At 42.3% G+C, this 25,690-nt stretch overlaps 4 protein-coding genes across 5 annotated transcripts; 1 reads left to right on the top strand and 3 right to left on the bottom strand.

Moving 5' to 3' along the window:
• Positions 1 to 205: 205 nt before the first annotated feature.
• Positions 206 to 3,750, bottom strand: LOC112894472 (MADS-box transcription factor 25-like). Its single transcript, XM_025962198.1, has 8 exons — positions 3,541 to 3,750; positions 3,013 to 3,094; positions 1,765 to 1,826; positions 1,263 to 1,362; positions 1,147 to 1,188; positions 956 to 1,039; positions 617 to 798; positions 206 to 530 (listed from the first exon to the last, which is right to left on the bottom strand). Exons 1-7 carry the CDS (start codon positions 3,720 to 3,722, stop codon positions 658 to 660), a joined length of 693 nt encoding a protein of 230 aa, XP_025817983.1. The 5' UTR covers positions 3,723 to 3,750; the 3' UTR covers positions 206 to 530; positions 617 to 657.
• Positions 3,751 to 10,196: 6,446 nt separating this feature from the next.
• LOC112891454 (calvin cycle protein CP12-2, chloroplastic-like) lies at positions 10,197 to 10,848 on the bottom strand. The gene has a single exon (XM_025958333.1). It carries the CDS (start codon positions 10,744 to 10,746, stop codon positions 10,378 to 10,380), a length of 369 nt encoding a protein of 122 aa, XP_025814118.1. The 5' UTR covers positions 10,747 to 10,848; the 3' UTR covers positions 10,197 to 10,377.
• Positions 10,849 to 12,072: 1,224 nt separating this feature from the next.
• On the bottom strand, positions 12,073 to 17,474 carry LOC112893807 (gamma carbonic anhydrase 1, mitochondrial). Its single transcript, XM_025961306.1, has 5 exons — positions 17,176 to 17,474; positions 14,439 to 14,582; positions 13,329 to 13,454; positions 12,959 to 13,110; positions 12,073 to 12,634 (listed from the first exon to the last, which is right to left on the bottom strand). Exons 1-5 carry the CDS (start codon positions 17,288 to 17,290, stop codon positions 12,380 to 12,382), a joined length of 792 nt encoding a protein of 263 aa, XP_025817091.1. The 5' UTR covers positions 17,291 to 17,474; the 3' UTR covers positions 12,073 to 12,379.
• Positions 17,475 to 17,759: 285 nt separating this feature from the next.
• Positions 17,760 to 23,118, top strand: LOC112893806. Of its 2 annotated transcripts, none has more exons than XM_025961305.1 (4): positions 17,760 to 18,397; positions 20,592 to 20,755; positions 20,962 to 22,486; positions 22,770 to 23,118. In XM_025961305.1, the coding sequence occupies exons 1-3, from the start codon at positions 17,800 to 17,802 to the stop codon at positions 22,039 to 22,041; spliced, it is 1,842 nt and encodes a 613-aa protein (XP_025817090.1). In that variant the 5' UTR covers positions 17,760 to 17,799; the 3' UTR covers positions 22,042 to 22,486; positions 22,770 to 23,118. The 2 variants fall into 2 exon arrangements, with proteins under 2 accessions (XP_025817090.1, XP_025817089.1); XM_025961304.1 differs by having other exon boundaries at positions 22,780 to 23,118.
• Positions 23,119 to 25,690: the final 2,572 nt, after the last annotated feature.

Raw genomic sequence — 25,690 nt, forward strand, 5'->3', positions numbered from 1 at the left:
GATCTTAACACTGATGGATCAGTCCAGCACATCATTAGTTTGTAAAATGATTTCTAACAAAAGATTCCATGCTCCACAAGAGAACATGACTGTGAAAATTATCATAAATGCGTAGATCAAATGTATAAGATAAGCCACACTAGTTATCGCAATAGAACTGCATTCTGATATAGGCTCCCAAAACATAAGGAATCCAAAAGCATAGTAATATAGGGAAACGACTTAGTGGATCAAGGAGGATATGATTTAAACCCATCCACCTTGAGTTTGGATACTTGATACATTACAGACAATGTGACTATCAGTGTGACCTTCTCTACGCCCTTCTTGTAAACCAATATTAAACAAAAAGTTCCACTGTACCTAATAATCTTGCCCATACTGTTTTGTTGTACTTTACCTAATAAGCCAAAATTGTATAAAAATAAGTAGTATAAAATTTAGGTTTTGAAGTTTCCCACACAAACAGCACCGATGAAGGGCCAAGCTTTGTCCTCTGGAATGGCTCCTTATTATATGTCTCATGACATCTGCTCCAAATGAATCAATTAAATCTTGATCACACTATTTCTTCATTCTCTTGACATACTATTCTATTTATAACAACAATACTTACCTCTCTTACTTTGCAGTAGTGGTTGACTTTGTGCACAGTTGTTATTCATCTGCATGTCCTTCTATGCTCAAGGCAAGGCTAATATGTTCAGATGCATCATGTGCAATTGATCTACCAGGAACTTTATCAGAGCCGCTTCCACTTGCTCTATCACAATCACCTGATGTGCTTTCCCCAGAGAGCTGATGAGGGTAACATATTGTGAAGTGATTATGCATGATCAGAATTGCATATATATGCAATGCACAGAACAGCTAAATGTGTTTATGGTATTACAGATGGCTCGTGTAAAAGTACTCAATTAATGAGTGTCATACTTGTATGACATTTCATCTATACCTTCTTCTGTAACTCTAATTTGTGCTGATGAGCACTGCTGACCTCCTTTTTAAGTTCAACATTCTCCTTTTGAAGGACGATTCCCTACATGGATAGAATTTGAGGAACCACATATATATAAACAAATTTATCTACCTCGATAATTTTGTACAACAACAATATTAGTTTATACAGTTGGCCATGGTTTGAACCTTTTTGTTGAGTTGCATGATCTCCTCCGTTAAAAGCTGTTCCTGGTAAAAGAAAGTATTCACTTTTATTAGTTAAATGAATATCACTGTACCACGAATATATTAAGAAAATTTACCTTTTTCTTTCTGATGGACTGCAAACTCATTTCAATTTGGCTCTGAAGAAACTGCAAGTCTCTAATTGCCAAGCCAGAGAGTTCCTCTCCCATTAGTTTACTGTCAGCACATAACATAGTTTTTAACAGTGTCATCATAACTGACAACAAACAATATAATGCTTAGTCTCTATATATATGGGTTTGATTATTTCACCTTGTCAAGGTAACAAATCTTACAGTACTCTAGATTATATTCATTTGTCCATTACATAATTATTAAGCTAGGGAAACTATGAGAAGCTATATTATGGTACATACATAAATGGTACGCGTGTAGAATAGTAGACTGTCTTCAAAAGTATTTTTCACAACTTCAAATTTTTGTAGGTTTTATGCATACAAATTAGTGGTCAGAGTTATATTTAGGTGATCAATGGGCATCCTAACTGACAATTGTTTGTCACTGAAGGGGAGTGATTATATATACCATCAACAGTACAATAATTAAATGATATTTTACCGATTATTGTTTTGTAAGTTCTGCACTTGCTGCCTGAGCGTTGCAACCTCCATCTGCCAAAACTGCCCAATAAGCATAAAACACAAAAAAAGGGTCAGACAATTAATTTGTATGGTGAATCACCCCCATGCTTCCCGTGCACGCATCTTATGTAGCTCTAATCAATATGAGAGTCATGATGGAATAATTCTCCTAGAACAAAAACATACTACTATCGGTTAGCAATTTTATTTGATATATTATTTTCGAATATATCCAGAGGTATAGGATATAAGATGAAGATTAAGTAGTATGTAAGTAGAAGATTGTACTGTACTGTCTGAGTAATAAAAGAGCGCTCCTTTCTCCTCAAAAAAAAAAGTAGAAGGAAGAAGAGTCTAGATGGGCGTGCAGCTGTGGAATTAGAGATTGGATCTGTGACTCCACATATCCTTAAGAAAAAAAAGGAGTGCATCACGTGATCTGTACAACTTATGTCTTCACAAAACAATCAACTTTTTGGTCTAAATCCAACTGCCGGTCTAACCATTCAGACAGAGATAACTCCCAATCTGGAACTCAGCGGTCAACCGCAAGCAGTACAGTACAACCCGTCACCTTGGTTGGAGATGACACTAGTTGGAGGAGCTGAGAAGGTGCTTCTGGGGTGGCAGTGGCACCCTCAGACACTGAGGGGTCGGAGTGGTCGACTTTGTGAAGGAAAAGAAAGTGAGCGAATGTAGCACCATCTTTTAGCGAATCAAAATATGAGATTCGATTAATGCAAGAAACGTTCATACGACATCATTCAATATGTTTCCAACGAAAATGTTAAAGACCAGTACGTTGAGTCCCGGTGATAAACAAACTAGCACATTTAGAGTGCAGCATAAATCTATTTAATCCTATATATGTTACCACTCCTTTTCTAGTACATTAAATTTATATCTACACAACTATTCTTTTTCATAAACGCATGTTAGCAAATGATACATTCTAGGAGGAAAAAATCATTTCTTTTCACCGATCTGGCTCGATCTTTGCATTGATACTCCATGGATAAGCGAATTATTATGGGAAATTTGTGTGCCCTTTTATGTACTTATACGGGCAGCAAGTTTGCCCAATTTTTTTTTCTCACTACAGCCTACCATTATTCGACTGCCAGGTTTCTAACCTCTTGTAAGGATCAGACTTCGTCTAGAACACCGTAGTTTCTATTGTACACCAGAAAACATACAAGTAATAAGATTAATATACCTAGCGTACCTTTGCCTCAGAGATTGGATTTAACAGCCGACAATTATTGTCCTCTCTTGCCTCCTGGTAGCGTTCAATTATCGATTTCATGCTGATAAAAAGGTGCATAAAATTATATCCATGTTTCAAGTAACACAATCTAAGTAATTGGCATCCTAGAGTGATTCATTTGTTTGGTTCAAGGATCAAGGTTAGATAGGCATCAGGATGGAAATACTATATCTATTGCGCGGTTATAGGTTTTAATCAAAATCAATTTTTTATATACTCAACGGCATCAAATTCATCATTTTATCTCTATGTTGTTGTTAACCCTACAATACTGTATATCTATATTCGTTAATAACACGTCAGATACAGCTGGATCTTTCAGAGGGGGGTGAGGAATCGATCGACAGAAGGATTAGGGAGAAATTAACAAGATACAGTAAGTAAAGTTGCAGCTCTATCCATGCTATTGGTTGAAGGGGTACAGGGGATGAGGAAAGCATCATGAGCTTATGCTTGTATGTAGATCATGGACTTGTGTCGCCATACCTGGAACTGGTGAACTCGTAGAGGCGGCCGGTGCAGGAGAAGACGATGAGACCGACATCGGCATCGCAGAGGATGGCAAGCTCCCGGGCCTTCTTCATGAGCCCGTTGCGCCGCTTGGAGAAGGTCACCTGCCGGTTGGTCCTGTTGTCGATCCTTTGGATCGCGATCTTCCCTCTCCCCATATTCACCTCTCTCTCTCTCTCTTTCTCTCTGCCGACGAGATCTGCAAAGAGAGGATGGCCTGAACAATACCTGCCGAGAGGTCCAAATGATGCCATCGAAAGGTAGGTGTTTAATAAGGGAGCAAGTTGGAAATAAGAAAATATTTCAAGCAGCTGCAGTTGCTGTACGGCCACCTGCATCAGGTGATTGTTTACTAGGTCAGAAATCTAACTTTCCTTCGGTTGCATCCTTCCTTTACATTGACGTATAGGTGTGCTAAGCTGTTCGGTTTGCAAAGATAAGTACTAGTACAAGTCAGTGGTGCCATGTGGGCGTAGCCCTAGCAATAAATAAAGAATAGTGAAGCACCACTAGTCTTTTCCAGGAAATATGTGATAAGGACGTCCATAAAGCTAATTAATCTTCCTACCGAAATTTGGTAACTTCTGTGTGAAACAGGAATCACTTGTAATCGCCAGATTTTCCTCGTACTGCACATAAGTATCTAAGCATGAGATCACATAAGTAGATTTTGTTCTCTCATCAACACCCTTAAAAGTTAAAAATGAATTGGTGTCCATAAACACTTGAGACGTCATCAAAGTGCCCTGCTACTAAGTACGTCCTTGTGAAGAAATTTGTTATATATATGTATAGTCTTTAAAAGATAACTTGCAACCAAAAAATCACATATAGAACACACTATTTAGTAGACCCAAAACAAACAGTACCATTTGTAAGGAAAATGGCCCCTAAGCCATTGTTTGTGATTTTGGTGATTGAATAACAACATAATCATTGGGACTAATATTTTGTAAAGATATACCTTTGAAGGTGTTTGTTAGGTTCCAAGGATCAAATGGAAGCCACTCAAATGATCAAGTTTGAAAAGATTCGCGAAGAAACGAACCAAAACAAGTGACCGATGCATTTGACCGATTCATTCTGTCAGGGGTAGATAAAGCACCGACTCAATCGGTGATAATAGGCAGCAGAAGGAGAAGGTACTAGAATAATAGATTAATTTGACATATTAATTCTGTGCACAGTGAAATGGCAGTGACTTAATTAATCTGTGGGTCTAGGTTGATCTTAGTTTGGTACTGGAATGACAGATTAATTCTATGCTCAGTGAATTGGCAGTGATTGAATTAATTTGTGGATCTGGCTAAATCTCAGAATGGTACTGGAATGACAGATTAATTCTATGCTCAGTGAAATATCAAGGGTTTTTTTTGTCTCAGTGATGCAACGAAATGCTAGCTTTGTTGTGCAGCATACTCCACTCCTTGATTTAGGTCCATGTGCACTGCAAAAATGTGATTTTGTGTGAAACACACTGCCCCATTAAATTAGTCTGTTTAGTCTGTTCCAGCTTGGAGAGTTGGAAAATGTTTAGTAAAAAGACTGAAATGCCCTTGACTGAATACCAAGACCACCAGCCAGCCTTGCAGCAGTTAAATATCATATATTTATATTTAACTAACAGCAACACCATACCATATTAAAGTGTACATAGATAATTTTTGTTTACACAACTTAACATATCACAAAATAACTAATATGACCTAAGTGAGCAACATGCTACAAATTGTAACATGTATCAAATTTACATCAATTTGGAATGTCAAATTAAACTCCACCGTCCACTCGTGGCTCACCTGCCTGCGAACTAAAAAGCGTGGCAGCAATTAGAAACGGCGGCGTGGTGCGGGACCGCTGCAAGCCATGAACGGAGGCACGGTGTGTGTGGACCAGAAAATGCGAAGGGATAAAGATGAGGCAGCATGCTGCATGCAAGCAGGTGGCCGCTGCATTACAATGGTACCACCACAAAATGAAGCAAGGGTAAAATTGTCTATTTACCATGCATCCTCTTCCCTCCCTGGCTGCAAAATCTTTTTTTAATGTGGCCGGTGTGCAACGGGCGAAATCCTGTTTTCAGAATGTCCAGCCCGCTAAAACAAAGAGTGGAGTGTGTGCTGCACAAAACCATATTTTGGGAGTGTCCCACTGATGAAAAACCCAAATATCAATGACCGAATTAATCTGTCAGTGATCAGTAATCGTTGTTTAAATGCTAAAAGAGGTGACCGATCAATTCGGTCACGGTGACTATACTTGATCAAATTAATCTATTAATGTTGCGTCTGCAACATAAAGAGCAATGGCTAGTTCCTTTGGTTATACCCCTCCACCCGGCTATTTTAGGGGTGTTAGAGCTTGCAGAAGCTATAGGCTTGGTTTCCATATACACACAAGTGCTCTATCCACCAAAGTGCTCAAGAGAAGATTAAGACAATTAGCAAAAGTCTTAGGGCTTGATTAGTGCTAGTTTAGGCCTCTTAGCGCATTGCTTTGGGTGTTAGCCTAGAGTTAGGCGAGGTTTGCATACCTCTTTGTTATCGGTGCTTGCGCGCACCAAGAGTTGTAAATTCGAGGCTGGCCGCTGGTGCTTGTGAGAGGGAGGAGAGGCCCTTCGGCATTCTCTACCTAGTGAAGACGGTAGAGAATATCCAGGAGAGGCTAGGTTGAGACCCACTTGCATGTGGGAAGGTCCGTCGGCTATCCCACCGAGTTACTCGACCGGGGAGTTTATGCCCTTGCGTGGGCATTCCTTTGAGAGGAGGCTCCAACAACGAGGACTAGTAGAAAGCGTTGTTTTCCGATACCTCGGTAAAAATTACCGTGTTGCCACCCCGGGAGTTTGCCTTCTCTATCTCATTTACTTCCACCCTTACTTTGCACTTACATTCTGCGTTTACCTTTCCTATAATTGCCATGTATAGTTTGTAGGATTGGAATCTAGGTGCAAAACTTTTCTACGGTAGAGATAGCAATATATAGAAAAATCTAGTATACATTTAGATAGATTTTGGTACAGACTTTTATTTATGCTTGGAGCCTTAGGTTTTAGAACACCTAATTCACCCTTTTAGGTGTCACGGTCCTTCCCCCATTAAAATTATGCTCCAAGCTAGTTCGACTAATGGAGCAGTGTAGTACCGCGAGATATGGGCAAGCATATGGTCTCTGTCAAAATCAAGTGAGAACTACATCCCTTCGGAATTGTGCGTCCAACCTAGCTCATGACTTTGCCACACCAATAGAATCTCGACACACCGACTTGTATCATCCTGATAAAAGAAATTGAAAAATTGTAAGCCTTTCGATGTCATTGTCTTCCGCGTTAGAATAATTGGCATATAGGATGCCAACTTTCTCCATATAAAAAAGCACGATCCACCTCGACCAATGAACTCAAAGTTTTCATGTATTCTATGCCATTTAGTATGCGCGGAGCTAGTAGTAACTCAAATAACCAGTCAACTACTAGTTAGGTTCTTCTATTCACCAAGGTTTCCTCTATTTGCCTTATCATATTGTTACTTGCTTTTGTTGGTGCCTGATGAAATTAAACTGGATTAGCCAACACTCCCAGGGTGCACGCAACTGGTCAGCCGAACACGCCGGAGAAGCGGTTTGTTGAGCCAGCCCGGGTTCGAGTCACGGCACAAGTTTCTTAAAATGAAAATTAGAGGGACGTCTCCCCTGGTCAAGTTCTTTTAAATTTAACTGGAGTATAATTGTAATAAGGAAACTCTAGTTGTTTAGGTTTAACTATAGCTAAAGTTTTATCAAAATTGTATTTAGCCAACATCTTATTGAGTTGAGAAATAATATGCTTGGGATGTGGAGTATAGTTTGATAAGAAAGTTAGTCTATCATGTGCGGCCGCCATATATACTTGTTAGCTCGTGCAGTGTGCCCGCATGTGGTGCTTCGCGCTGTCCAAGGTTACTCATATATATCCAAAGCACGCAGCTACAACAGGCTGCTATATATATATGTGCTGCTCCATGTGATAGACCAGGTGAAAATGTGGCAGGCAGATCGAAAAGGCACATTTGCACATGCAAAGCTCCGAGGTTGCTAAGCTTTATTGTTGTTAATTTTATCGAGAAGGAATCGCCACTGTCGTCTTGTTAGTTGTATAGTACACCCTAATTACAAGGTTTGTACTCGTCGTCATCGTATTAATAGTTAAATCATAAATGTCTTAGTATAGGATATATATACAAGTATATATGAAGACCTATGCATTCCATTGGATACATAGCTAGGAAATGATCGTCAGTTCAAGATTTTTAATTTTTCTATAATACGAAATATTTTTTAAAAAAAATGAACGGAGATGCGTGGTGCATTATTCCATAGCGTATATTGTATATGATATGAACTAGCGTTCCCGATCTTCTGAAAGATTCTATTAACTCTCGATTTGGTGGAGTCGCGATACAATTCGATTCGGCTTCTAAACAACACGTTCCGAACTCCGCAACGTAGCACCACGTCTCCTCAGGCTATCGACCGGTGTTGCACGGCCGACCTCGCCAAGAAGGCTAATCCTTGCCTGCAAATCGAAGAACACAAGTAAGAACAAGAAAGAATGCAACCAAAATTGCAGATGTATGATTAACTCACGAAGTTGGGATCTCACAAACTGACGAACGGCGAAACTGTTTTTGACAGATTAATCTAAGCAAAACCCAAACCCTAACTTAGGCGTCTCTATTGAATATAAAGTGTTTAGGGACGTGCAAGACCTCTGGACACACCCCAAATGGGCTCCAATATGATATATAGGCCAACAGCCCAAAAGACGGCGACGCAGCACCGAGATAGATTCTGGACGTCCACTTGATTTGACGATTTCCGTTGACTCAGGCATCATTTGGTTATGGGCCTGGTGCCACTGGAAGCTATATGAAATTATATTTCCAACCATATGTGGAACGTAGAAATCGGACTCTGTATATGGCCTAAGCGTCCAATTTAAGGCAGACTGCTCCTGGACTCCGAGGTGGACTCGAAGTTGAGTTGTATTGGACCTCCAAATGTCTTGGACGTCCTTGTTGGTCTTGTCCGACTCCAAGCTCCTCTCCACGTATCCCCTGATCCTCTCCTTCATTCCTAATCAAAATATAATCATTAAGCAGTAATCTATTCTCAAGATCATAAAAGAAAGTACTTAGGAACGAGCTCACCTGTAAATTCAAATTGTCTCGCGTGAACTCTTGTGATTGGATCTTGAATGTTCAGCGGAGTATTGTGTGCATTCGAAGGAGTGATGTACTCATCAGTATAGTAGAATTAGAACACCCGTTAGGTTCACTTAGTCGCTCAAAGAGTTATCATCAAAGAAGATGTGTGGCTTAACCCTACCCAAGACCAATACTTAAATAATACTCAGCTCCCTATTTATTATTGAGCCAGGGAGCAGCTAGCCTAGAGATGGACAGTAGCGTGTACTATAATCTCCCATCAATACAAGTGGAGATTAGTAAATTGCTTAGCAACTTGCATAGCCTGGAATCTGAGGATGATTTACAGTTAGTCTCCGCCTCGCTCCAAAGCCCTATTTGACATCATCACGTGGTTACCATGACAAGTTGATCGATCAGAAAAAAATAAAAACAACAGCTGAACAGCCTTGGAAGGAATCTTAGGTATGATAATAAGAAAGTGCGGCGTGTAGTGTTCGCTTAGCATCTTCACTAGCTAGAAGTCTTCATTGACCATTTCAGTTACAACGATTGCAACTAGAGTCGTTGCACCACTAGGATCTGAGTTTTGGTGCACAGTCAAAAGTACGTCGACGTTGAAGACTGGAGAGCATCACAATATACAATTTTAAGGACCATGCATAAACCAAGCAAATCTCTGTCCAATGAAACCCAAGCATTCCGATCTCCTGCACCTAGATCTACATGGACCATAAACCAAGAACATCTCCTGTCCACAGGTCCATGCCCGAATTCCACAACACAGTGTTCTGCACTCACCCCATGCATGTTGGAGTTTCTCATATGTAGATTAAGATTATATCTTCAAGTGTACGTAACACAATTGTTGCATTTCACACACGGGTGTAAGAAATTAAACATGGACCTGCTAAGGGTACGGTCATGGTGAGATTTTGGTGGTTGAATAGCATGTCCAGTAGGACTAACATCGTTTGCTAGTTGGATTGCACGCACCACAAGCTCCAGTAGTATTAGTGCACTTATTATTAGTTGTTACCATTGTCACATATCCACCACACCACTACTATAGGCAACGCCACTACTTCTCGCTGCCCTACTCATTAACGGGAGGGAACTCTCCCAAATCCCAAATTCCAAAAAATGGAAGAAAAAGATTAACGTTACTAATTTCGGATAAAAAGAACCTGTTCCTGTCAGGAACCTATGGTACAGGCCGGGCCGGCCAATGGCTATGGGCCAGACAGAGTACTGAAATCGTCTTGGCCCAGCCAGGCAGGGAGGCAACCCACGGGCTGCTAAACAATAAACATGAAGCAGCACCTATCAAGACAGCTCTGCTCGATCAACCTGCTACCCTCTTCTTCCTCCCAAACCTGTATACGGAACATTCTGGTACTTTCTAGAACTCAATTTGCTCCTGTCAGTTTGATTGAATCAAGAAAGTGGTTTGCTATTTGCTAACGCGTTCTTATATTAAATCTATATATCAACATACAAGCAAGTATACTGGATAATAAATACAGGCGGAGAAACATAAACCTTCGTGCAAATTCACCAAGTTATACAACATCTTCTTCACTTCACTATCCTCCAATCGTGTGCGGCAAATTTAGCATACGTACGCGCTCTAATTATCGTATGTGCGGCACTCGTCGGCCTCGGGGTTCTCCTTGCAGTAGTTCTCGAGCGGGTCGCTGTTCTCCTTGAGCTTGTCCCGGGCGTGGCTCGCCGCGGCGCTGAGCTCCTCCACCTCGTCCCACGCCGCCGCGCACTCGCCGGAGACCTTCTCGTCCGCGCACGTCTCCTCCGCCTTCTTGATGCTGTCCGACACCTTGTCGGAGATCCCCGGCGGCGTCGCCGGCCCGCTCGACCTCACGGCGAAGCCGCCGCGGCGCGCCACGGGGAACCAGACGCGGCCGGGGACCTTCCTCCTCGGGACCACGTCGGCGGCCGCGAAGGTCGCCGGGGTGGAGAGGCAAGCCACCATCGACGCCATTTGCAACAGCTAGCTGCTACAAACTTCTTGTGTGGTTTTGGTGTGGCTTTTACTTGCTGTCACGAAGAAACTGTACGAGGCGTTGCTGCGTTTTGGAGATCAGTATGGGGTTTATATATATATATAGCTTTGTTCGTTGAAGGGTCCGGCCTTTCTTATCGCCTACGGGCCACTCGTTGTGGTACACGCCCCCTGCGATGGAGAATTGAAGATATTTGATCTCAAGGGCAAGTGTGAATTGGGAGGGCAGATCTTTTTTTTGCACTCATGCAATGCAGGTGTGCAAAGCGATTTGCGCGGTGTTTGACTGTTTGTGCTTGTAAAGCTAGTGTAGAACAAGATCTTCGAAGATGCGAGATTCGTGTTGTGCCGCTTGTGGGTACATGAATTTCGGTTTCAATGTGGCCAAAAAACTCGCTTTCAGGGAGACCAAATATCAAGATAATTAAGATACTGTGAGAGGTTACAGTCTTTGGACAACTTCTAGTGGAATGGAACGAACTACAAAACTTGTGCCATCTGTGGCTTAGCAGCTGACAGAGCCGTAGCGACATGAAACATATGCAAAGCTACCATCTCCTTTTGAATTTTTTGACAAGTTGAAATCGTCCTCTCTGAAGATGCTATTATGCTTAACTCGAAAAATGGTGGCCCTAACTTCAAATGAGGAAATCTCTGAAGTTTACAGTGCAGAGCAATATCAATTTCGATCAACATGGCACAAAATGTTTTCTTCAAAAAAAAAATCAACATGGCACAAAATATCATATCTGAAGGCCACAAGCCCACAACGATAGATCACTCCGATAAAAGACTTTGTTGGTGTTGTTTGCCAGCAATTGCACCGCAACCGATTAACAGGTTAGGGGCACTCCAGCAGGAAATGGAAGGTGCACCGCCAACCTATACAATCCGAACAATTGTGGTAGTGTAAGGGCTAGCTCTCTGCGAAAAGAATAATTCCATCTCTGTCCAACCTTTGTTTTTGTTGGTGCAAATTATAATCTTACAGACAAGGCTCACACTCCATTTCATCATAGGGCTGCACGGTTCACCCTTCCATACTGGATAGTGCCCCAACAATGATAACAGCTGACGTGTTGGAATATGATGTTTCCCCAAATTGCAACATATGTTCTCGCATACTGTTCCCGAAGGATGTCCACAACCACAAGTGTGTTCATCCAGTATCAAGCAGTTCATAAAGAAAGCCTGTGCTTGAAGTCTTATGAAAGATGATTCATTTGCGGCCAGAAGCATGAAAACTTAGTTGCAAACGGCAAACCTCATGCTTTCCAATCGATGGTGCTGATTGCTGAAACCAGCTTTCAAAGGAAATGCATTACTCCTGTATAGAATAATGTAATTCAGTATCCACGTCAAAACAATGCACGTCTCTCTCTATTTAGTAGGGTCTGTCTTTCCAGGGAGCACATCTTAAACATACTTGGATACAGAAACTGGAAGAAGTGCATGGCCAGCTTTATAACATTGCTCGACCCAAGATTATTGGGGAGGAAAAGTAAACATAGACCGCCAAACCCATGGAACAGTGTCCCAATCAACGATCCAGCACTGTCCAATAGAAGACGATGATGGCAGCAAAGAGAAAACAGAAACAAAAAACAGAGGTTTATTGGGCTGGTGTGGAAGGCGTCAGCTCCGGTGGGGCCTCTTGAGTGACACCAATCGTGGAATCATATTCTTCATCCTGGTTAGCAAACTTCTTGCGCAATACCTTCTCGAACTCAACCTTCTCAAGAGGCTTGGCATTCTCAACAGCATGCGCCTTGGACAGACTACAATAGTTGGCAGCCGATTCAGCAATAAAAGCTATCTCATCAGCGGTGAGCTTCCTCAGAAATTTGGCTGGGTTTCCTCCCCATACCTAAATCCAAAAGAGCTTAGTCAAGAAAAATATTTCAAAAAATAAGGTACCAAACAAGGGCCGTGCAGCATATTCTCGTTCCAATTCAACCCGTGGACACTAGAACTTAATATGTCACATGGATATTAGACACCAAAGGAAACACAATAAAGTGGTTTGTGCAATCTAGTGTAATCAATTGGGTTCCCTCATTGCATGTAAACCCTGCTTTGGGTATGGCCTTGGTGGAACCAGGTGGGTGAAATAAAAGAAAAAAAAAATAGGTGTGGAGGTGGCTTAAATAAGAACCAAAGCCAAAGGATAGTTGAGGAAGTGATGCAGCACCTCTCCAGAAGGGATCCTAGTATTCTGTCTTACAAGGGCTCCAGCAGCAACCATTCCATGCTTTTCCACAACGACACCATCCAATAGGGTTGCCCCCATGCCAACAAAAGCTTCATCCTCGATGGTGCATCCTTGTAAGACAGCGCTATGACCTGCAAATGGGGTTTTTAGAATGTTAACTTTTGTGTATTATTTCAGGATCAAGAGCTGTGAAGAACTGAGATATACAGAGTTGCGCCAAATAGTATTTTATTGTGTTTGCTGTGCTAGATTCTCATGTAAGATCGTGACTCATCAATAAGATGTGGCAATATGGGACAAAATTATTAAAGAAAAATACATGTTTCTTGAGACTCAAAAAGGTATTTACCTACTGTGACATTTTCACCGATAATTGTCGGAAAGACTTTCCCACTTAGATTCGACTTCGCCACATGCACAAGAGAATTGTCTTGTATATTGGTCCCAGATCCAATCTGGATGTTGTTTGCATCCCCTGAAATTGAGTTCACAAACTTGCTCAAGACCCAAAAAAACAACTTAGAAGCACAAAATGTAACATGATACACAAAGAAATTCAAAAGTTGTAATAAGAAACAACTAAAAATAGTTCTAAGGATATAGCAAATTTGTCCACTTCTAGATCTAAACTATGCAAAATTAAGTATCCCATGGTCGAAGACGATGTAAATATGACCAAGCTAGGAAGAAGGGCTGATGGAGACAAATACTCTAGCATCATTAAACCCTCCATCCCTCCCTCTCATATAGGAGTATTTCTTTTTTCTATAGAGTAAGAAAAGTACTCCCACCCCCCCCCCCCCCCCAAAAAAAAAACACCCACAGTATCTCATCAACCACCTTCTCCAGACAAGCATGCAAACCAGATGGAGAAGACAAAAATGAACACGGTGTATCAAGCAAAAACCAGAGAATTCCACCCAACCAAACAGGCCCTAAAGGATATTTTATAAATCCACAAGTTGAGTGCGTGTTGATATTTGCTCTTTTTGCACAAAACAAACACAGGGTGTATGTGTATCCACAACTGCAAACATATGTAAACCACTGAATCACCTCTACATAAGTTGCATGATTAAGAATGGTATACATAATCAAAACGGTTGCATTAGAAGCAAAATCCACTCAACGCAACACAAAATTGAAATTTCTACCCAGTGTTAAGTTGTTAACACTACATATTCATAAGTCAATGAATAAACGTATCACCAAAGTTGTCCTGACATATACCTCGTCACAGTTAAGTCACATAAGGAAAGACCTTTTCATAAGACGCAAACATAAAGCAAATGATAATTCTTTTATCATTTTACATTTCAAATATTGGATGATATGCATGAGCATATGAGCTTATAATATGGTTATAGACACAACTTAGAAGTACCCACCAATTAGCTCTTCTTTTCTTTTTGTGTGTAAAATTATCAAAATAATGTTCACTGGGATAGTAAGCACAAACCTCTTAGGACGCACCCATACCAAATGGAAGCTCCTTGTCCAACTTGAACATCACCAATAAGCGATGCACTTGGAGCAACAAATGCATTTCTATGAACATGAGGGGTTTTGTCAAAGATGTTCATGAGTGTGCGATGCCTTGAAACTGAAAATGTCCAAAGTGCAATCATGTTAGCATTTGGATTTAAAAATGTTGCACGAACAGCAATTGTAAAAGGAATTGTAATGCTGTTGAAATGAAATAAATCATGGTAATCTTACAGAGACAGAATCATGCCTAGAAATACCAGATTGAACCAAAAGAAAATATATAAGATTTCATTCTGAAGGTAGCAAACTAGGGGTCATGGACATTAGAAATTATCAGCAATGATGGTCCAAGAGGGAAAAAAACGGCAGAACTCGAAGTCTCGAAGGCACCATATGGCAGACGAAGATATTTTTTTTTCAGTTTTCACACAAATTTGAGTTGTTGAATGGGATGATGTTGACAGTTTAAAACCAGAAGGATAAATAACATTATGCAGCTTACATGCATTCTTCAAACTTTCTCCAAGATTAAATATATTTCCTCCATTCCAAATTATAGGTTCTTTTAGCTTTTCCAGATACATAAATTTTATTATATCTAGACATAACGTATATCTAGGTGCATAGCAAATCTATGTACCTAGAAAAGCCAAAATGACCCACAATTTGGAACAGAGGGAGTAGCATAGAACAACTACTAAAGCTTACATGCTGGAGTATCAATATCTGTATGACTATTGCAAGATATATCTATTGTTTACACATTAAAAAAAACATGAGATTTGTCTTCCCACAAACAATTCTTGTTGCATGCTAGCATGACAGCTAACCCTATCATATTCGGAACGTTCAATATGAATGAGATTTTTAATATGCATTCTTTTTTTATCGTATCATTGCAATAAGAAAAAGGTCAAATACACACACCCTTACACTATTAATGAATTACAGTATGCACCACCCAAAAAAAACCTCAGTTGCTACAGATAGCGCTAAAATCAACTCATAGCTATGACAGCCTCTTGAACCCTGCCGTACACCAAGTACACTTCTTATTTAAACCACAGATTCTATGCACTCAGGCACACCTGGTATACCTTTTTAGCAATATGATTCTTAACCACCTCAATGCACTAATATAAACTGCACATACAAGCCGTGTAAAACACCCCCACGGGAGCAGCTCGTTCTAGGAGAATGTAAGTATGCCTGTGCATCAACACACATTAAGTATACAAACAATTTCAGTTCCATCTGTGTTGACCTGAACTTGGGAGTGGTTCCGATTCCATTAAGTCCTAATTTCAATGATTCTTACATTTTTAAGATCCCTCACCAAATGGTTCTCCCCTAATATGCTCCATTTGTAGACAATAATTACTTATTATCCAAAACTGCCCCTGAACCAGTATACATCCTATTCATTGGTTGACTTGTCAGACCATCATCCCGCCAGTCTATATCAGGGAAGGAAAAAAAATTACATATAGAGGCGGCGGTAAAATGCATTAACTTCATGCATGGTTTTCCTAAGAAGAAAACAATGTAGCTGCATTGTGCTACTCATGTCAGGTCCTCAGATCAAATCATGGGTTCCACGACAGTTTTAGGTACAAAAATGTTCAAAGGGTCCAGCTAGATGGCCAATTCTGCCAAAAACATCTGGTTACATAATATGTTCTCTTGCGCAAAGCAGCTCACGTGCAAATACAAGATTAGCTAAAATACAGAACCAAAAGGAGTTCAATTGCACTCGAATCATTCCCAAAAAGCAGAAGCTTAAAGATGAGTAGGCTAAAGAATCCATAATTTCAGGTCCCAACTATTACTGATGGTATAGAAATGACATACTCTAACAAAGTAAATCTACAAAGATACAAAAAAAAGAGATTTAAATAGCAACACTCCGGTCAATATAAACAGTGACATACTCTGCAAAAGAAAATCAGCTTAGATAAAAAAGAGATCGAAATGGCAACACTCAAGTCAATTCAAATCAACCCTACACAGCCAAACAATCACAAGAAACAAGAAACGCCAGAGCACATAGAGTGAGTAAACAATACAATTCTTTGCACCCCCATCTTGGAGAAGAATTGCTCTACAGTTTTGAACTCTCCTGGTAAGCAATAGTTGCAAAGAAGAAATGCAGTAGGATGGAACTCTACAATGGTGTCCTACATATCCGGCTCAACACCATCATTGAAGTCATTAGCACAAGAATTTGACATCCCAGGAACTTCAAGTTCTACGAATTGGCACCTTCTTGTAAACCTCAATACTACCCAAAGTGTGATCCACAATCCTTACAGGTAATAGCTGGCCTCCTTAATCGGACAATCTTACAAATTCGTGTACATAGCGCAATCAATTACCAAGCAACACCAGTGAAACTATGCACACATTAAACAACACTAGATGTCATGAAATGTATTGACCGAGCAAAAAGGTAGGTCCATATCGAGTCCAATCAGGCACGATAACCTAATAACGCAAAACCCTGGGGCAACACAGCCTAACCGCGCGCAACAATGCAACATTCCCCTAACCGCTATAACCCTATCTAGCAATCCCGATTCGCTCACTCCTTCCGGGCCGCTCAGGACAGATGAAACCCGCTCCACGCGCGGAGTGCTTGGGCGAATCGAAGGACACCGGAGGGTGATTCGGGGAGAAACGGGGTGGGGCGGAGGGGCAGCGGCACTTACTCTGCTCGTGGAAGAAGTATTTGCCCTGCAGGCGGCAGCCGAGGCGGTCGAGGGCCTGGCCGGTCTCCCGGATCCAGAACCCCACCGCGTACATCGCCTTTCCCAGGCCTGCCATCTCCCCCGGCGGCGGCCAAAATCGCGAGCGGCGGACGCGGCGGAGTCGGAGCGGTGCCGAATCGCTCGTGGCCTTGGGGATCTCGAGGAGGAGGACCGGGAGTAGGGGAGCAGCGGAGGTGAGGGGAAGGGGAGGAACAGAAACTGGGCCGGCTCCGCTGGGGTTTCCTCGGTGCTCGAAGAATTGACCGTTTTGCCCCTGGGGAGAGAGTGAAACGCGAAATGTGTGATGTCGCAATGAAGATGGAATCTAACGGGCTGGCAGAGAAAAATAGGCCTAATAACCCACAGCTCGGCGGCGACGGGGATTGTCCATGGGCCTATGCCTAGACTTCAAAAATGCCAGCTTAAAGCCCACTTAAAGTTACGGCCCCAAGCCCACTGAAAATTATATGGGCCTAAAGCAGCCCATCGCTCTCACCCTCTCATGTCTTCCCCTCCAACTCCGTCGATCTCCCCGTCGCACTTCCTCGATCTCCTCCTCCACTCCACCGCCACCGCCCGACCCCAATGGCGTCGCCTCGCCGACGCTCCCTCCCCCTCCGCTTCTTGCTCATCATCATCCCCGTTCCCCTCTTCCTCGTCTTCCTCCTCCACCACCGCTCCACTCATCCCACCACCTCGCTCCTACGCACCGCCGACTCCGGCCCCAGCCCCGACCCCCGCCGCTTCTCCCTCCTCATCAAGCTCCTCGCCTACGACCGTCCCACCGCACTCCGCCGCTGCCTCCGCTCCCTCGCCGCCGCGGACTACGACGGTGACCGCGTCGCGCTCCACGTCCTCCTTGACCACCGCCCGCCCAACTCCTCGCTGTCCTCCCTCGCCGCCTCGCACGAGATCCTTGACTTCGTCGACGCGTTCCCGTGGCCGCACGGCGAGAAGCGCGTGCACTACCGCGCCGCCAACGCGGGGCTCCAGGCGCAGTGGATCGAGGCGTGGTGGCCTGGCTCGGACGACGAGTTCGCCTTCGTCGTCGAGGACGACCTCCAGGTCTCGCCGCTCTACTACAGATTCCTCAAGCGGGTCGTCATGAAGTACTACTACGACCGTGAGAACTACAGCCCCTACGTGTTCGGCGCGTCGCTGCAGCGACCTCGGTTTGTTGCAGGTGAGAGCTTATTTAGCAGGGAGTTACGAATGCTTGTTTACTCTTGTGCCTTAGTTTGGAAGAAAGGATCCGGGAAAGCAGACTGTTAACAAATGGGACTTGGCATGGTAAATGATGTGTTTTCTTTGGTTCGTGGAGATTAAGCTGCTATTAAGTCCGGCATGTTTTGCTTACCCCATTCGTGCAGATGTGTCACATTCTTTGAGATTAGTTAGAAGACTGACTCTCTTTGTTCTGTAATGCTTGATTGAGGAGATTATGTGCTTATTCTTATGATTTAAAAAGTTAACTGTCATCTTGTATACGAACTTCTGTCACTGGAACTGTGAACACTGATCTGAAAAGCAGCTAGGTAGGCTTTTGTAAAAGAGGTTCTGTCACGAGAATTTTTGAACACCATTCTGAACATCAACTAAGTAGGCAACGCTAAAATATGATGATACCATGCTACTGTGTTATAATCTTTGGTGCCATCTTGTGTATCAGTTAAAAAGTTGGAGGCTAGCAACTTAAAAATTCCTTGCAAGCGGATTATTGCCCCCACAAGATTGCCTTGAAGCATGCAGTCATTATAGTTCGGAGGATTTTGATCACAATCTTTCTCTGACTGTAGGAGTAGATTTTTGTTTGGCAAAGTTGTTTGATTTGTTTTGTGTTCTGGTTGCCTGCGGCCTTCTCATATTGCTAAAGTTGTTTTGTGAGGTGTGATCATGGCCAGTTATTGCTGATTTTTAGCATAATGTTCTTTGTTTCTGATCTTGAACTAAGATCCAGTAAGCTCTACTGACATGGTCTAGGATAAACAGGGTGCTCATGGAAATAGTGTCTGCCTAGAATCTAGGAGCTTCCATCTGGTTTCTTCAGTTAGATTGGTTCGGTTCATTCATGCTTTTAAGCTTTCTTCTGAGAAATGCAGCTGAGATACCCAAGCTGAAGATAGAAACTGAACCTAATTAATAGACATTGGTTTCTCGCCTAACCCATTGGTATCACCTTAGTAGAGTAACACAAACATAATGAAAGTTTCAATTTTATTCAAGAAAACAGCATAAGCACCTTCTCAGTGGCAAAAATGCTGATTTGCAATCAGCTAAAGTGTGTTTCATCAAACCAATTTTTGATTTCACCAAGTACAAAGCATCTTGGCAAGAAGAAGAATCCAAGAGGCATGAGCAGCATTGAGTTGCTTAGCTCATGTCTCTGTTAGCTTCTTCTGCATCCTTACCAGCTTGAGAGCTCAGCATTTGGCTTTCTTAATGGGCGGTGAGCCAGTGATCTGCTGCAGGCTACTAGAGATTGGAGTGGGGAGGCAGTGCTGTGGACAAGAAGCAAAGGTTGTGGTGTGAGGGCAGGGGCGAGGGCAAACGTCGGGCAGTGTGAGGCTAGACTGCAATAGACGAGTTAGGCATGGCAGGTCTGTGAGAGTGGGATTTCTGCAGTAGGGGGAATTAGGGTGTTCACACACTGAACCTGGTCTTGCACAATATATTAATCGGACTGGTTGGCCAGTGGGTTGCTAGGAAGGCCAGGTATGTTCAGAAATCAATTGATCAATTTCTTCAACCTGTTTGTGTTGGAGTATAAGTGAATTGCCCTCCTTCTCCTATCAGCTTAAGCTTTTGCGTTGAATTGGTTGGTGCATGCAACTCAATATAGTATCAGAACCAGAGGTCTCGAGTTCAAATTCTGGCGGGCGCGATTAAATAAAATAATTGCAGTCGACTCCAATTTCTACGTTTGAGGCCTGAGGGAGCTTGCAAGTGAGGGGTAGTATTGGAGTATAAGTGAATTGCCCTCCTTCTCCTATCAGCTTAAGCTTTTGGGTTGAATTGGTTGGTGCATGCAACTCAAGTACTTTGATTTCCAGCTGATAAAACCCGAACCTAATACCGAAAAATGAACAAAACACATTTCAAAACTGCACCTAGCACTGAACACCAAACTGTTAAGAGTATATTTGGTAGTAAAGGAAATATCTCGGGTAGGCATCTTGCCCCTCAAGTCTTGTACCCCTATATATTCGCCTTAGAGGCTCAATGTAATACAACCCACAATTATACAGAATCTATTCTTGCTACACAAATAAACTAAGAAATTTAGGAACTTTGTCATCAATTTTTCGTTATATGATTACAGCAAGTGCTGGCAGTTTGGCAATAACTCTATGTTAACCAGTTGGTTTTGAACTAAACAGGTAAACATGGAAACAAGATACAGCTGGACAGTGAGACTCGGCTTTTCTTGTATCAGATGGTAGGTACCTGGGGCCAACTTCTCTTTCCAAAACCATGGAAAGAATTTCGACTATGGTACGATGAACACAAAGCCAAAGGACTCAAGCCTATTCTCCAAGGCATGGTATGCTTTCCTTTTCTTACGTAATATCTATGTGCTTCTTCAGTTGGTTGTAATGGAATGATTTATGTAACTCATGTCAAATTTTTGGTGTGACTAGTAAGAAAAGTTATCTGTAGCATGTTTCTCCCTAAGATGTTATGTGAAGTTCATATTGTGTCCGGATTTGTTAGCTTGACTCATGATGTTATTCACGCCACCCTTTGCAGAAAACTACAGGATGGTATAAAAAGATGGGTGAGAGAATATGGACCCCTTGGTTCATTAAATTTGTGCACTCACGAGGATACTTCAATATCTACACAAACTTCCTGAAGGAAAGGGCCCTCAGTGTCTCTCATAGGGATGCAGGTGTGAACTATGGGAAAAGTGTTGGGCCAGATTCTACTTTGTTGGATGGGAAGAAGCTTGATTTCAATTTATGGGAATTGCAGCATCTAAAGAAGCTAAGGTGGTATGATTTTTGCTTTGATGAAGTTCTTCCAGGAAGAGTTGTTAGAAAAGTTAGTGAACTTGTTTCTATGCTCAAATCAGTGCAACTAAAAAGTACTGTTGTACTTATAAGTTTGTACTCAGTAGAAGAGAGATTTGCAAGAAACTTGATTTGCCATCTTGACAAGGCAGACATGCAGAACTACATTTTCCTTGGTGATGATTCAGAGTTTCTGGATGATATTGCTCATAGAGGATATCCCGTCATTAATGGCATTGGATTTCTTCAGAGCATCAAAATGAGTGGTTTTGTGGGCTCTGATGATTTTGCTAAGCAAACATTGGTTAAATCTCATGTGATAAAAGCTTGCTTGGACCTAGGCTATAATCTATGGCTGCTAAACGGGAATCTGATTTCACTTGGCACTAAGTTGATTGAACCATCAGATCAGTCAGCTGACTTCTTTACTGCAGATGTAGGGTTGGTATTTATAAGGAGCTCACTAGAGTCGAAAAAAGCATGGAGTGAACTTACTATGTCGAGAGTTCAAACGATGTGTACTTCTAGTGATTTTTCTGCTTCCCTGAAACAGAAGAGTTTTGTTCATATACTGACCGAAGTGTTGGCAAGCAGTGCTCGTGCTAGACTGGGAAAACTGGATGAGGGGATCCGAGTTATTGAATTAGGGCCTAACACCTCAAGCAAATCAATATCAGAAGGTCAAAGTAATGTACTTTTCTGGTCTCACAGTATGGCTTCGGATTCAGTTCAAAAGCAACTTGAAAATATGGATTTATGGTTGATTGACTCAGATTCGTCTTGTAGCGCTGTTGTTTGTCACCAAAAGCAGAGGTAGCCTTTGTTGTTTTGGCACATTACTTTTTCTCCCCAGAAAAACATTGATGTGTCCTCAAAGGGGTCCAAGCAAACAGGGTGCTTTGCTCCTACTTTGCAAAACATGTGATGACATTTACCTTAGGATGCTGCAGGATCAGATTATATGACCTTGAAGCTGTGCAATCAAATGTGTCTGTTGTTGATTACAGTTGGTTATGCCACTGAAGATAACCATTTTGGAGTTCTGCTTCTGTCATGAACTATGTGCCGAACAAGCTATAACTTTAAGGTCTTGTATACCTGGATGTTTTATTGGTTTGGTGAGGGTAAAGTATTTAGTTGGCTAAGCAGCTAATTCAACTCATGGGGATAGTTTTGGGTATGCTATTGATGCTGTGGACCACGTCGATTGCAATGCCCCAACTACGATCCCTGCAGCACTAAATCATGGGAGGCTGAAACCGGTATGATTCTTTTTGTCCAAAGTACATATTAGTCTGTACTCCCTAATTCTGTAGCAATTCAATATTTTTTGTACTCTCTGATTCTGTAGTAATTCGATATTGTCTGTACTCATTAGTCCAAGCCTCCAAGGCACAAAGTAGTCATGAACAGCTGCGACAAGAAAAGTTGTCAGAGATGCATAGCTTACAAAAATGTGTGGTTTTTCTTTTGGTCTGTGATTGGAATTTTCCTGTATACTTCAGAATTCAGATGCAAGTTTAACATGGTCTTTTTTGTTTTGAGATATGCTCAGAGCAATGACATTGCAAAGGATCCAGAGCACGCGATGCCACTCCTACGGGACAGATTTAACGGAGGGGGAGAGAATCCCCACCTGATTCATTCATTCATTCATTCGGCCCTAAAAGACCTGATTGTTTACAAAGGCTACAATTTTTGAAAGGCTTACATTGCCAAAGAAAAGATTGAGCACCAGTGCACCACTGATCACCCAGAAGATAACTGTGGCACGGTACCATTCAGCATCATTTGGTGTCATTAGCAGAAAAGTGATCATTTACATGAATTTGGTCTTCTTACATGTACTGCAACAGTTTTCTGATGAAAGAAAATCTTGCAGCTTGTTTTTTTAGCTACAATGTTCTCTGCTTCTTCAATATATTCACCAGATGCTTCCATTTATACTTGATTCGTATCCTTCCACTGCAAAAACTGATGAATTGTCCGGCTCAGCAAAAAAAAAAGCATCACGCAGTCGCATTTCTGCAGTCAATTTTTCCTAATCAAGTTCTAGCATTCTAGAAACTATTGATGGACCCTAGACAGCAGCATGGACGACGACGGCAACAATATAGCCGTATAGCCGTTTGTCCCAAGCAAGTTGGAGTAGACTAGAGATGAAACCGAAAAGAAGAAAATAAATAAATAAATAAAGGTTACAGGCACGTTGATAGCCGGTCTCCAAGCGCTCCTATCCAAAACTACCTCTTTAGAGATATTCCACTCCTCAATGTCTCTCTTAACCGACTCGTTCTAAGTTAGCTTAGGTCTACCTCTACCTCTCTTTATATTATCGACCCGCTTTAGAACCCCACTACGCACCGGTGCCTCACAGGTCTCCGTTGGACATATTCAAATCATCTCAACTGATGTTGGGTAAGTTTCTCCTCAATTGATGCCACCCCAACCCTATCCCGAATACTTCATTCGCACTCTATCCCTTCTTGTGTGCCTGCAAAACCACCACAACATCCGCATCTCTGCTACACTCAGTTGCTGGACATGTCGCCATTTTATAGGCCAACATTCAGCACTATATAACATCGCCGGGCGAATCGCTATTCTATAGAACTTACCTTTTAGCTTTTGTGGCACCCTCCTGTCACAGAGGACGCCAGAAGCTTGACGCCATTTCAACTAGCCAACTAAGATTCTATGCTTAACAACTTCACCAATGTCGCCATCCTTTTGTAGCATCGATCCTAATACCGAAAAGTATCCTTCTGGACCACCACTTGCCCATCGAGGCTAACGTCTCCATCCTCATACCTAGTCGCGCTGAAATCGCTCATCATGTACTCGGTCTTGGTCCTACTAAGTCTGAACCCTTTCAACCGTAACGTGTGTCTCCACGGCTCTGACTTCCTATTAACCCCTGCCCTACTCTCGTCAACTAGCACCACATCACCAGAAAAGACCATACACCAAGGGGTATCACCTTGTGTGTCCCTTGTGACCTCATCCATCACCAAAACAAATAAATAAGGGCTCAATGCTGACCCCTGATGTAGGCCTATGTTAGTAGGAAAGTCAGTGGCGTCGCCATCATATGTCCGGACAAATGTCATCGCATCCTTGTACATATTCTTGATGAGGGTAATGTACTTAGTTGAGACTTTGAGCTTCTCCAAGGCCCACCCATGATATTTCTTGGTACTTTATCATACGCCTTCTCGAGGTCAATAAAGACCATGTGCAAGTTCTTCTTCTACTCCCTATATCTCTCCATCAATTGTCGTACTAAGAAAATCGCCTCCATGATCACCCTTCCAGGCATGAACCTAAACTAGTTTTGGGTCACACTTGTCACTCTTCTTAGGCGATGCTTGATAACCCTTTTCCAAAGCTCCATCGTATGGCTCATCAGCTTAATCCCACGGTAGTTATTACAACTTTGAATATCTCTCTTGTTTTTGAAGATTGGTACTAATATATCTTGTTGATAGAAAAATGAGGTTAAAAAGCTTAGTTAACCATACTATCGCTCTGACACCTAGGCCTCAATGGGGGATACCATTAGAGCCCATCGCTTTACCTCCCTTCATCCTCTTCAAAGCCTTCCCGATCTCTGCCTCCTGAATTCTCCTCACAAAGCGTCTGTTGGTATCGTCAAAAGAGTCATCTAACTCAAGGTTAGGGCCCTCATTCTCCCTATTAAACAACTTATCGAAGTACTCTCGCCATCTATCCTTGATCTCCTCATCCTTCACTAGAAGTCGATCTGCCCCATCCTTGATGCATTTGATTTGGTTGATGTCCCTTATCTTCCGCTCGCGGATCCTAGCCATCCTATAAATATCCTTCTCCCCTTTCTTCGTGCCTAGCCGCTAATACAGGTCATCATACGCCTTACCCTTTGCTACACTCAAAGCTCGCTTTGCAACCCTCTTCACTAATTTATAGCCCTAGATGTTGGCTGCACTCTTTTCAAGGTGAAGGCGCTTGAAACACTCCTTTTTCTCCTTAATAGCCCTTTGCACCTCGTCATTCCACAACCAGGTGTCTTTCCCTTCCTTTTTGCCTCCTCTACTCACACCAAACACCTCAGAGGCCACCTTCCGAACACATGTTGCCATCTTTAGCCACATGTCATCTGCATCTTCTCCTTCTTCCCAAGGCCCCTCGCCTAACATCCTCTCCTTAAATATTTGCACTGCTTCCCCTCTAAGCTTCCATCACTTCGTTCTCACAATTTTGGCACATTTTTCCCGATAGACACGTACCCGAAAACGAAAGTCCGCCACCACAACCTTATGTTGAGGGACAACACACTCCCCAGGTATCACCTTACAATCTAAGCAATCACGTCTATCCTCCCTCCTAGGAAGGATAAAGTCTATCTGGCTCGAGTGTTGTCCACTATGAACGGTCACAAGATGAGATTCCCTCTTCCTAAAAAGGGTATTCGCTATCGACAAGTCGTA

This window comes from Panicum hallii, chromosome 5 (assembly GCF_002211085.1).
Source record: "Panicum hallii strain FIL2 chromosome 5, PHallii_v3.1, whole genome shotgun sequence".
NCBI lineage: Eukaryota > Viridiplantae > Streptophyta > Magnoliopsida > Poales > Poaceae > Panicum > Panicum hallii.